This window comes from Oncorhynchus nerka, linkage group LG27, assembly GCF_034236695.1.
Source record: "Oncorhynchus nerka isolate Pitt River linkage group LG27, Oner_Uvic_2.0, whole genome shotgun sequence".
NCBI lineage: Eukaryota > Metazoa > Chordata > Actinopteri > Salmoniformes > Salmonidae > Oncorhynchus > Oncorhynchus nerka.
Window position 1 is genome coordinate 46,124,119 of NC_088422.1, and position 13,587 is coordinate 46,137,705.

At 41.6% G+C, this 13,587-nt stretch overlaps 1 protein-coding gene across 2 annotated transcripts in view; it reads right to left on the bottom strand.

Annotated features, from left to right (window-relative positions):
• ipo11 (importin 11) overlaps positions 1-13,587 on the bottom strand; it is a 275,946-nt gene that overhangs the window by 247,746 nt on the left and 14,613 nt on the right. For both annotated transcript variants that reach the window (XM_029638398.2, XM_029638396.2), the window contains exons 2-4: positions 12,684-12,833; positions 9,001-9,101; positions 6,780-6,852 (exon numbers count right to left, since the gene is read on the bottom strand). In XM_029638398.2, coding sequence (XP_029494258.2) covers positions 6,780-6,852; positions 9,001-9,101; positions 12,684-12,821 — 312 coding nt within the window. In that variant the 5' untranslated portion in view covers positions 12,822-12,833. The remainder of the gene's footprint in view (positions 1-6,779; positions 6,853-9,000; positions 9,102-12,683; positions 12,834-13,587) is intronic.

Sequence of the window (13,587 nt, forward strand, 5' to 3'; positions counted from 1 at the left end):
AAGCTGAAATAAAATCACTCTACTATTTTTCTGACATTTCACATTCTTAAAATTAAGTGATGATCCTAACTGACCTAAGACAGGGAATTGTTACTAGGATCAATTGTCAGGAATTGTGAATAACTGAGTTTAAATGTATTTGGCTAAGGTGTATGCAAACTTACGACTTCAACTGTATGTCCTGCTCTACCATATGGAGTCTCTCAAAGCATACCTACATGGCCAAAGTATTTGTTATTACGGCCAACAAAAACAAAGCTCGCTCTCAGCGGCTTCGAGACCTGAGCGAAGCCATAGCTACATTGGATGAGAAGTATGCTACAGAACCTTCCTCTAATCTACATAAAGAGCGCCAACTACTCCAATCTGAATTTGAAGAGCTTTCGACCAGGCAAGCTGAACAATTACTCTTGTGAGAGTGTATGTATACAGAGTGTATGAACAAGGCGACAAGGCCAGTAAACTTCTTGCACATCAAATCCGTAAATCTGAGGCCTCACGTTTAATCCCACAAATAAGGACCCTGTCTGGTGCCACCAGTTATACATAAAGAGATTAATGATCCATTCAAACAATTTTACTCTGCGCTATACACCTCTGAATCTCCTCAAAACCATTTGCTAATTGATTCATTCTTTAATGGTTTGAATAAGCCTTCAATTGATACAGACTCCCACGACTGTTTAGAAGAATTTACACCTGAGGAGATTGCAACGTTGATTAACGTGCACTGTCCCTGTAAAAATTACATAAACAGCAGTGTCCACAATGAAAAATGGTAAATCACCGGGTCCGTACGGATTTCCAGACTAATTTTACAGAGTATTTGCAGAGTGCCTTAATACATCAAAGCTACCGCCTAGTCTCATCAGGCTTCAATTTCATTACTATTAAATTAAAAACAAAGACCCCCTGAAATGTGGATCCTATCGCCCAGTCTCGCTTTTAAATTGTGAATACAAAATCTTAGCCATGCACAAAGTAATACACTCTGACCAGACTGGCTTTGTGAGAAATAGGCATTTCAATATACTGTAATTCCCAGTGTCGGGGGACCCGGAGGTGGTGGTCTCACTCGATGAGGAAAAAGCTTTTGACCGCGTTGAGTGGGACTACCTAACATCTGCCCTTTATAGATTTGACTTTGGCTCCAAATTCATTGCATAGATAAAGATTCTTTATTTTTCTCCTATGGCTTCGATACGGGCTATCAGCTTGTCCTCTGACTATTTTCCCTTGCACTGTGGATCCAGACAGGGTTGTCCACTCTCCCCCTTGTTGTTTGCTTTGGTAATCGAGCCCCCCACCGTCGCGCTCTAATGATGCCGTTCAAGGTATAATCAAGACGGGCTTAGAGCAGAAAGTCTCTATATGCTGACAACTTCATTTTTATCTCCAACCCTGATACCTCATTGCCATGTGTCTTGTCTGTTCTTAACCTGTTGCTTCTACTCGGGACGCTTGCGTCCCAACTAGAGCTCTGGAAATGCAAATGCGCTACACTAAATGCTAATAGTATTAGTTAAAACTCAAAAGTTCATTAAAATACACATGCAGGGTATCGAATTAAAGCTACACTCGTTGTGAATCCAGGCAACAAGTCAGATTTTTAAAATGCTTTTCGGCGAAAGCATGAGAAGCTATTATCTGATAGCATGTAACATCCCAAAAGACCCACAGGGGACGTAAACAAAATAATTAGCATTTCGGCGTTACACAAACCGCACAATAAAATAGAAAACATTCATTACCTTTCACCATCTTCTTTGTTGGCACTCCTAGATGTCCCATAAACACTATTTGGGTCTTTATTTCGATTAAATCGGTCCATATAAAGCCTAGATATCGTTATATGTAGACTGTGTGATAAACGAAAAAAACATCGTTTCAAAACGTAACGTCATTTTTTAAAATTCAAAAAGTCGACGATAAACTTTCACAAAACACTTCAAATACGTTTGTAATGCAACTTTAGGTATTAGTAAACGTTAATAAGCGATAAAATTCATCAGGAGGCGATGTAAAGATCATTAGCTGTCCGTCTGGAAAAATGTCCGGCTAGAAACTCAACGAAAATATCCGGTCCTAGACCGGATTAGATACGGTGTCCTGCATGTGTTTGACCAAGAAAAAACTCGAAGGGAAATGACAAGACTCTAGACACCCTGTGGAAGCTGTAGGTACTGCAACCTCAGGCAATTAATTGTGGTTCACGTTTATCAATGGGTTCAAGTAGCGCATGGATATATTTTCCCCATTTTCAGTGATCAGTTTTTCCTGTGCTTTTCGATGTAAATGCCGTTCTGGTAAAGCCACAGCAGTGATTTAACCAGTTTTTTAAACGTCTGAGTGTTTTCTATCCACACAGACTAAGCAAATGCATATACTATATTCCTGGCATGAGTAGCAGGGCGCTGAAATGTTGCGCGATTTTTAACAGAATGTTCAAAAAAGTAGAGGGTCGACTGAAGAGGTTAAAAAGTTTGGATCAATCTCAGGGTACAAGCTGACTCTAGGCAAGAGTGAGCTTTTTCCTGTAAATAAGGCTGCTATAAAGTGCTCTTTTACAAGCTTTCAGTTTAGGATTGTCTGGGATCAATTCACCTACTTGGGAGTTAAAGTAACAAGGAAATGTAAAAATTTGTTTAAGGAAAACCTTGTTGCTCTAGCAGACAGTTTGAAACCATCTTTAACTTTTTGGAATTTGCTACCTCTTTCCCTTATTGGAATGATTAATGTCATTAAAATGAATGTGTTGCCCAAACTTTTATATTTATTTCAATGTTTGACCTTTTTTATTTCAAAATCTTTTTTAAATTCACTGGATCAAACATTCATGTATTTTATTTGGAATGGCAAGGTACCACGGATTGGTAGAAAACATTTACAGAAACCTAATGCATTGGGTGGTTTAGCTCGCCCAAATGTTCAGGCATACTATTGGGCTGCAAATTTCAGAGCCCTTTTGTGCTGACTGTAGACTGATCCTACTGGCCCTAGACCACTCTGGGTCCAGATGAGGTCTGGAGCACTTTCTTGTGTGTTGTGCTAGTCTCTCCCAGTGTCCCTAGGCAAAAGGTGTGTCAACCCAATAGTAAAGCAGTCTCTTAAAATTTGGAATCAGTTCCGTTTAGCCTTTAGCCTCTGAGGCTTTTCTCTATCAGGCCCAAACAATCTGAACATTTGTATCCCCCCCATCTTTAAATAATGGAGCTTTTCGCATCTGCCACTCACTAGGCCTCTCCTCACTCGCCCAATTATTATTTGATGATACATTTGCCTCTTTTGCTCAGCTACAGGAAAAGTTCAACCTCCCCCAATCCCACTTTTCCCCCTATCTCCAGACTAGGAATTTTGTCAGAGCTAACACACCTGAATTTCCCCCTAGGCCTGCGAATACAGCTAGAGAGAGCATCTTTGAGCTAAACTAGCTTCCTAGGGGCGCAAATTCTCATGTATATGCAAATCATTAATGACTTACAGAACCCTTCTTTTGTGCCTTTAAAGACTCCTCTTTTACCACTAGCCTCATTCAATTCAAGGTGGTTCACCGGATCCACTAGTTCAGGAAAAAACATTCTCTGATTTTGATCCTGTGTCCGATGTAAAACGGAACCAGCCACACCGTATCATGTGTTTTGGGGCCGTCACAAACTGTCAGGTTTCTGGGAATGAATATGATTAATGTGACTTCTGGATGCCTTGTTCATCTTGCCCTGTAAAACACTAAAATGTGAGCTTGTTTTGCCCTGTTTTCTATTTTGTTTATGCTTACAAAAAAAACTTTTTTTAATAAAGTATTTTAAACTTTATTTTTGGTTCAGTGGATGGTTGGTTTGTGGCCATGACTATCTGAGTGTGAGTGGTTGCATTTCTCCACGCCTATCCCTTGTCTGTTTACAAGAACAAAGGTGAGGTGTCCGCTTTGTCCCTGTACTACAGATGCCCTTTAACCTTTGTAGCCTACTGCTCGGTGTGTTTAACTTGTCTAAAGTACGGTATCTTTATAGCTAATCTTTTTTATTTGTATTTTTTCAAGTTGAGTATATTATTTATATTGTTTTGTGTTGTCTGGTGTGTAAAACTGAATAAACAGAGTATTAAAAAAAAAGTTTCCTTGGAATCTGACCGCAAGGTGATACAGAGAGAAGTGTGTACAGCCCAGTACATCACTGGGGCCAAGCTCCCTGCCATTCAGAACCTCTATACCAGGCGGTGTCAGAGGAAGGCTCTAAAAATATGTAAAGACACCAACTAAGTCATTCACTGTTCTCTCAGCTACCGCATGGGAAGCGGTACCGATACACCAAGTCTGGAACCAACAGGACCCTGAACAGCTTCTACCCCCAAGCCATAAGACTGCTAAATAGTCAACCAAATAGTCAGGGTAGCTATCTGCATTTACCCTTTTTGCACTTTTTACCTCAACTACCTCGTACCCCTGCACATCGACTCGGTACTGGTACACCGTGCACAGTATTCAGACTCCTTGACTTTTCCACATAACGTTATTCTAAAATGTACACACATATTTTTCTTTATCAATCTACACACAATAGCCCATAATGACAAAGCAAAAACAAAAATAAATATGACATTTACATAACTATTCAGACCCTTTACTCAGTACTTTGTTGAAGCACCTTTGGCAGCGATTACGGCTGAGTCTTCTTGAGTATGACGCTACAATCTTGGCACACCTGTATTTGGGGAGTTTCTCTCATTCCTCTCTGCAGATCCTGTCAAGCTCTGTCAGGTTGGATAGGGAGCGTAGCTGCACAGCTATTTTCAGGTCTCCCCGGAAATGTTAGTTCAAGTCCGGGATCTGGCTGGGCCTCTCAACGACATTCAGAGACTTGTCCCAAAGCCACTCCTGCGTTGTCTTGGCTTTGTGATTTGAGTGATTGTCCTGTTGGAAGGTGAACTTCACCCCAGTCGGAAGTCCTGGGCGCTGTGGAGCAGATTTTCATCAAGGATCTCTCTGTACTTTGCTCAATCCTGACTAGTCTCCCAGTCCCTGCCACTGAAAAACATCCCCATAGCATGAGGCTGCCACCACCATACCATGCCTCTCCGTTGGGATGGTGCCAGGTTTACGCCAGATGTGACACTTGCCATTCAGGACAAAGAGTTCGATCTTGGTTTTATCAGACCAGAGAATCTTGTTTCTCATGGTCAGAGTCCTTTAGGTGCCTTTTGGCAAACTCCAAGCAGGCTGTCATGTGCCTTTTACTAAGGAGTGGCTTCCGTCTGGCCACTCTACCGTAAAGGTCTGATTTAGTGGAGTGCTGCAGAGATGTGAGAATCTTCCAGAAGGACAACCATCTCCACAGAGGAACTCTGGAGCTCTATTAGAGTGAGGATCATGTTCTTGGTCACCTCCACGACCAAGGCGCTTCTCCCCCGATTGCTCAGTTTGGCTGTATGGCCAGCTCTAGGAAGAGTCTTGGTGGTTCCAAACTTATTCCATTTAAGAATGATGGAGGCCACTGTGTTCTTGGGGACCTTCAATGCTACAGACAGCACCCTTCCCCAGATCTGTGCCACAACATAATCCTATTCTGAGCTCGACGGACAATTACTTTGACCTCATGACTTTGACCTCATGACTTTTTTTTGCTCAAACTTCCCCTGTAAACTTTTGGGCCTTATATAGACAGGAGTGTGCATTTCCAAATCATGTCCAATCAACTGAATTTACCACAGGTGGACTCCAATCAAGTTGTAGAAACATCTCAAGGATGATCAATGGAAACAGGATTCACCTGAGCTCAATTTGTATTAATAGCAAAGGGTCTGAATGTTTATGTAAAATAAGGTATGTTTTTTATTTACATTTGGGGGAAAAATATAACTATTTTCAATCATTATGGGGTATTGTGTTTAGATTGCTGAGGATTTATTATTTATTTAATCCATTTTAGAATTAGGCCGTAACGTAACAAAATGTGAAAAAGGTCAAGGGGTCTGAATACTTTCCGAAGGCACTGTATATAGCCAAGTTATCGTATTCATTATTACGTGTTATTACTTTCCTATTATTTCTCCATTTCCTTTCTCTCTGCGTTGTTGGGAAGGGCCCGTAAGGAAGCATTTCATCTGTTGTTTACGAAGCATGTGAGAAATAACATTTGATATCTTGCTCGGGACTGAAGATGGGCCAATAAGCTTCTGTAAGAAGTGTCACTGCACTGACTGCACAGATGGCAATAAATCTGAATCATATTTGTATGTGAAGGTAATTTGTGTGATCGGGCAAAATTCACTTATCTGCATTACAGTCATAGCAGAGGGAGAACAGGGACATTGATCAAGATGCATTATGGCAAGCTGAGTGTTCTCTTCATTTTGGATTTTTGCTTGTGCATGCATGCAGCACACTGAGGCATTTGGTGGTGATGTGTCATAAGGTTACACTATATGCAGCCTTAGGGGGAGATTAACTCTAGACCACACACACATCATTGGATCGAGGCAGATTGCTGACCGAGTCAACCTCCTTTCCAGAGGGGTGACAGAGAGAGGAAGAGACAGGTGAGACACAAGGGGCTAGAATGGCTGAAATGCTCTTCATTTAAACACAGACAGCCACTGCTACTAGTAGAGAGGTATCCCTAGGTAGGGGTCCCTGTTGAAGTATGGCCACTTCTCAAGACAGAGCCAAATGGACATACTGGAAAGCTGTTTGGGAGTGTTCTACTTAGTGATGGTTGTCGATGAAATGATGCTCCGAAAGGGACGAGTCATTGGTTGACAGCTCGCGCAAAAAAATGACTGACCTGGTTGACGGGCTCGTTGAAGTTGGTGATCAGGCCAGCTCGCAGCGACGTCTTCTCATCTTCTGACAGAGCACTGGATGGACACACACACACAGAACTAGGTTACAAAATAATGCCAAACATCAACGCAAACATCTTTTCAATACTCAATATCCATTTTGAATTAGTTGACTGCTTCAAATGTGTTATCAGAAACGCTCTCCACTCTGATGGAATTGTTTGAGGCCTCAATATGCCAGAGGAAAGGAGGGGGAGGTACATTGACCGTGTGCAATTCCTGTCAAATATCACCATCTGCTTCTTTAGTGAGGCGGTCAGCGAGAATGACCCTAGTATTATTACATTTCCACACCCTTCCATTTGAGAGGGAGAGGAAAGCCATGGCATTATCAACTGCCTGACACAGCACCCAGCTGATATCCTGTGAGAGACGCCTTCTGCTTTGAATCCAATTTCCCCAGGGAGAGAGCTAGCGCCACAGCGCATGCTTTAATATAGAGGGCTGATACGACATGAAGATGACAGAGTGCAGCAGTGAGGGATAGCTCTGTCCCTGTATGAAGCTATTGTATACACTGTCCCGGGCTAACACTAGAACTGCTAAAGCAGTCATTTTGACTGCTCATAAATTAAACATTTTTAAAGTCATGCCCCCCTCCGTTCTTGACTATTCCTAAATAAGTCCATATAACACTGTCGTTGTTAGAATCTTAAATATCACAAACATAACTGGAGTTTTAACCAGTTTTAGGAGGGCATGTCATTTTTTGAATGGTTTTTCCCCGTTGCCCCTACTTCTCCCCACATTTGAAAGTGCAGTACCCAGCTGATGATCACCTTGATAATTAACTCAAAACTGAAACTAATTTCACACATAATAGATTAAATAAATGAAGGTATGATGGAGAGAATGGGTGAGTTGATTGAGGGGAAGCGAACTATGCATAATTATGTAATCACCAATTGCGAATGAAGAACAGGGCGAGCCAGTCTATTGTATTGATCTGTTCTAATTATAATCTCAAAAAACGGTATGTACCCTATATCAGTCCACACAATGTGTTTTTTGGTTTTTACATATAGCCTACAGTAAAACTATAGCTATTGTGTTATTTGATATAAAAACTGTATTCTAATTTTACCCATGGCCTTCATAAAACACCAATTTATAATATTTTCAATAGCATATATGAAATGTATTAATTACACGTATAGAATATTGCAGTCAGAATGACTGCTCATTAGATTGAAGGAGGTCCCTCGAGGCCCAGCGGTTCTATTGTTAGAGGAAGCGGGAGAGAAGGGGAATCATGGAGAGGTAAGAATGTTAAGAAGAGTGAGGAAGGGAAGGTGGCAGCGGTGGATGAGAGAATAGGAATTGAAGCAGGAGAGAGAGGGGAAGAGGGAAAGGAAGAGGGAGGGCTTGATTGAGTCTCATCCTTGTGGAAGAGAAACAGAAGAGAGGGGATTAAGTGAAGTGTAATGTGAAGAAGGGAAGAGTTGCCACATCCCATACAAAGTAGCAGAGATCCTAACCCCGGTAGAAGTTTGTGCGACAAGCCCGCAGATAGTTTCCCCCAGTAAATTGGGCAACTTCTGTAGGCACTGGGTGCATTAAGCGCAAAGCAATGGCCAGGAGTTCATTGCACCTTCCACAGCAAGCATAGGTGGCAACGGCTTTGTTCGACAAATGATAATGAATTACCCACACCTACAAAAGAAAAGAGGGGGGGACTTTGGAAGGAGAACACTAAAAAAACAAAAGAATGGCTGGAGATTGCAGAAGCAGAACTGATTGTCTTTGAGGTGAGGTGGTTAAAAACAGTCTTTGTTCTGTGGACCTGTAGGTGAACTTGAAACATTAAGCTGGTCAGCAATCCCATAGGTGTCAATGGAGAATTACCATCCCATAGGTTGTGTCTGTACAATACTATCAGTATGGCCTACACTAGATGGACTTAAGAGAATGGCGCCAATGAATAGCAATGTGAGCTCACAAAACACACACAGCTGAGCCCAATCGATTGGCAGAACTTGCCATTACTACTGAAACGTGATGATGGGAGAGGTGTAACAGGTGTGAGGAAATATTTGTTTTATCTTAAAATGGCGAGATGACAGAGAAGACGAGACAGGACCATAAGGAAAGTGAAAAGAATGGCGAGAAGAACGGAAAGAAGCAAGAGAAGAAGAAGAGGGAGGTAAAAAAGAGAAGACTTACTTTGGCGCGACTCTCCTCCAGTACCTGTCGATGCCGTTTTTGAAGTAGAGCACGGCAAGCCATCGGACGTTAACATCCAACATGTGGTTGTTGAAGATATTCTAGAGGACAGAAAACACAGGGCAGCGTTTAAATAACTTAGTAGGTGGGAGGAATCAATATTATTTAAAATCACTGTGATAATGTCCTTGGCTGCAGCAGGAATTTCATAGCTATCCAAGGAGTCCTTTCAGAAACTACACAAAGTGCTTACATTCTTGGGTTAGGGTCTGGTTTGGAATTGGGCATTCTTACGGATGGTAGCGTCCCGCCTGGCCAACATCCGGTGAAATTGCAGAGCGCCAAATTCAATACACTGATTATACATCGGATTAAAGTTTCCCTTCTTGTTAATCGAGCCACTTTGTCAGATTTCAAAAGGGCTTTACGACGAAAGCATACCATGCGATTATCTGAGGACAGTGCCCCGCTTACAAAAGCATACAAACATTTTACAACCAGGTAAAAGAATTACAGAAGTCAGAAAAGGCGATAAAATTAATCACTTACCTTTGATGATCTTCATATGTTAGCAGTCACAAGAGTCCATGTTACACAATAAATGTTTGTTTTGTTCGATAAAGTCCCTCTTTATATCCCAAAAACTTGTTGGCGCGTTTGTTCAGTAATCCACTGGCTCAAAGGTAGTCACGACATGCAGACGAAAACATCCTAATAGTACCTGTAAAGTTCGTCAAAAGATGTTTATAATTAATCCTCAAGTCTATTGTCCAAATAATTGACAATATTTCAACCGGACAATAGCGTCTTCAATAGAAAAGAAAAACAACGAATGGTGCGCAATCGGTCACGCGCTCAAAGCAGCTCTGGTTCATTTAGAGTCCACTGAATGAATGTTCGGATTCTTCCTCATTTTTCAGAATACAAGCCTGAAACAATGTCTAAAGACTGTTGACATCTAGTGGAAACCATAGGAACTGGAACTATACATATTGTATAGGCATTCAATAGAAAAGTACCCACATCAAAAATATCCCACTTTATGGATGGATTTTACTCAGGTTTTCACCTGTCATATCAGTTCTGTTATACTCACATACATTATTTTAACAGTTTTGGAAACTTTAGAGTGTTTTATATCCAATACTACCAGGCATATACATATCCTAGCTTCTGGACCTGAGTAACAGGCAGTTTACTTTACGCACGTTTGTCATCAAAACTTCAAAATACTGCTCCCTACCCAAGAGAGGTTAATAAAGCCACAATGGCTGGCTGCTTATCTTAGCTGTCCTACAAGGTTTTTTGGAGTGACAGAGCGAGAACCCAAACTTTGGGCTCATTAAAAAATAGATGTACCAGCACCCGATGTGAGTTCGGGGGAGGTGGGGGTGCATGAGAGGGGCATGCTGGGAGCTTGCAGTCTGGAGTACGCACCTGGCGCCAGACTGAGACAATCACAGCAGAGTGCTGCCACACTCCACTATACACACACACACTTCTCTCAGCAGGCGAATTGAAGGGTGAAGCTGCGTTGAGTAGCGAACCACAGGGGTGAGTGGGGGCAGAGTACAACAATGTTCTCTGTTATTAACTCGGTCCTGACTGTCTGAATACAGCAGAGTTCTAGGCTCAGAGCGATTCAAACGGTGTTGTTCTGTGGGTAAAAAAAGCAGAACCTGGCAGTGCAGCCTCAGTTGAGTGGCTGATGTGGCTATTGTTGCAAAGGGAGGATATATTACTGGAAACTTTCAAAAGTTTACCATTAAACTACCTGAATTTTGGCATCTTTCAAGGATTTTACGTAATCTATCACAAGACATCCAGTGGCCCCTTTGGGTACTTCAGACTATCACAGGTGTCTGTAATAATCTCTGGCCCTCTGTGTGGCCTCATCACATGTAAAATATATGAAATATTGTGATTTTAAAATAAATACAAAGCCGCAAAAAAACACTAACCTAAATATAAACTATCGACTTAGTGAATACAAATGTATATTTTGTGTGTGTTTTTTTTAACTATGTCAATATGTATTCGCTGTCAATGTTTTGTCATTGTCATTTTTGTGAAAAAAGTCAAGTTGGAAGAGTTCATAGAAAAGAATACCTCTGTTGATTAGATGCTTTTTAAATTAATTAGGCAATTTTCTCTTGAACCATAAGGTCATGGACAAAGATGCAGTGCATTCGGAAAGAAGACTGTAATCGCTGCCAAAGGGGATTCGACAAAGTACTGGGTAAAGGGTCTGAATACTTATGCAAATGTTATAGCAAATTTATAAAACAAAATAAAAACTAAAAAATGTCTAAAAACCTGTTTTTCTTTGTCATTATGGGGTATTGGTTGTAGATTGATGAGGGGAAAAAACTATTTAATACATTTCAGAATAAGGCTGTTACGTAACAAAATGTGGAAAAGTCAAGGGGTCTGAATACTTTCCCAATGCACTGTAAAATGTATACTATGTATGAAAAGAAAAAAATGTTATTCAAGTATAAATTACTAACGTTTTTATTTTTTATTTAACCTTTATTTAACTAGATAAGTCAGTTAAGAACAAATTCATATTTTCAATGAAGGCTTACCCCGTCCAAACCCTAATGACGCTGGGCCAATTGTGTACCGCCCTACGGGACAACCAATCACGGCCGGTTGTGATACAGCCTGGAATCGAACCAGGGTCTGTAGTGACACCTCTAGCACAGATGCAGTGCCTTACACCGCTTCGCCACTCGGGAACCCACGTTAAAAGAGATTGCCATAGATTTTCTGTTGTTTCGAAAAATTACTGAATATTCTGGAAACGTTGGTAAATTACGGGTAGCTTTGCAACCCTAGGAGTGGCTAACAACCACCTACTGTAACAAGGTATTGGATAGCTGATGGATAGAGATCAACAAAGACCATCTACAGTACACTGACTGAATGAGGAGAGATGGCGAGGAGGATGGGACAGATTAGATTTCTTTACAGCCTCTGTGGAGTATCACACACACACAGTCTCCTGCTACTATGGTTTACCCCATGGCTCTAACAGCAGCACAGTGACACATCAACCTGGGCTAGACTGGGGCATTGTGTGTAACCTAATGGTCTATCATTTGTGACAGGGACTAATGCAATGTGACAATGAGATAATGACAGTCAAGGTTAGTGTACAGCTGAGCACCAGTGAGCATCCCATCTATTTCTCTGTCACTATCTCTACCATTCCTGTTAACTTTTATTTTTATTTTTATTATTGTAGTGAGGGTGGGGTGATTTGTTAGTAGTGATTGTAATCAGGGCAAAACTGCCCACAGATATTATATATGGAAACCACACAAGCTGATCGCCGATGCCGTTGCCGCTGCTGTTGTTATTATTGATATCCAGCCTTCTTTGACATTTGAGAACCCAGTTGCATATAGTATCACATCCCCACAGCTTTGCATAAATCAAGATGATCCAAAACCACAAGAGAAGCATGTTGGGCCCACAGAAGGCCTACCTTTTTAAAAATGTCTGCATAAATTGACCCAAAACTTTTGGCCCATATCCTATCCATCATGTAATAATTAGGGGAACAATCTTAACTTGAGGAACTCAAAGCTTTGCACAAATCAATGGATGATGTGTGGTAAGCTCCAGTATAGACGTTGGTGCCTGTGTTTGCCTGTGTGTGTGTGTGTTAGACATACCAGCAGTACAGAATAGAAGCCAGGTTGTGTCTCCCACTGTCGTAGCTGCTCCTCAGCAGGCTTCAGTAGAGCGGTATCCTGACTGGTGGCCTGGGTCAGGGCCTGTAGGACCACCGAGCTGGCACTCTCCATATCCATACCTAGAGATACCTGGGGGTTAGAGAGCGAGAGAGAGGACAGGGGTGGAACAGAAGGGGGAGAGGAGAATGAAAGGGAGAGGGGATGGAGACAGAGGGTGAAGAAGAGAGTGAGGAGGGGAGAGAGAGAAACAGTGAGAAGGGTTCAGCACCACCTTCGCATAACATTTTTACAGTAGGAATATGGAAATGATTAAACTTCTGTAGAAGGCACAAGGCAGACATTATGCCTGCACAAATATACAAATAAACCAAGGAGATCTTTACATGCCTCTTCATCCCACCATCCCTCCCCTCCTTCCATCATCACGGTCCTCTCTCGCTCTATAACAGATCACACTGTAAGTAAAATCACTCAGAGGCTAGAATGGTAGTCCCAATGACGCAGGCAGGCACAGCCTGACACAGCAGAGCAACACACCTGGTCCTCATGCAGGCAGCACCCTCTGCAACTTAGAATGATTTCCGTCGAAACTGCCTGACTTGTAAATTTCAAAAAGGGAGACCCGAGTCAATCTCCAATGTTACTCAGAAGAACTAACAATGATACTCCCCGAAGAAATAGGCTATATAGCTCTCTGTCTGTACGGCACGACTTTCAATTATTTCTCAGCATTGCCTGAAATAACTTTAAATGTTTCATGTTTTTACTACCCATTGGATAACGTCTACATCCCAGCAGATTTGGTTGTTTTTAGGGAGACAGGGAAGTAAAAAAAATACATTAAAAAAATGTTCATGTCAAAAAACTAAAATCTGCTTTACCC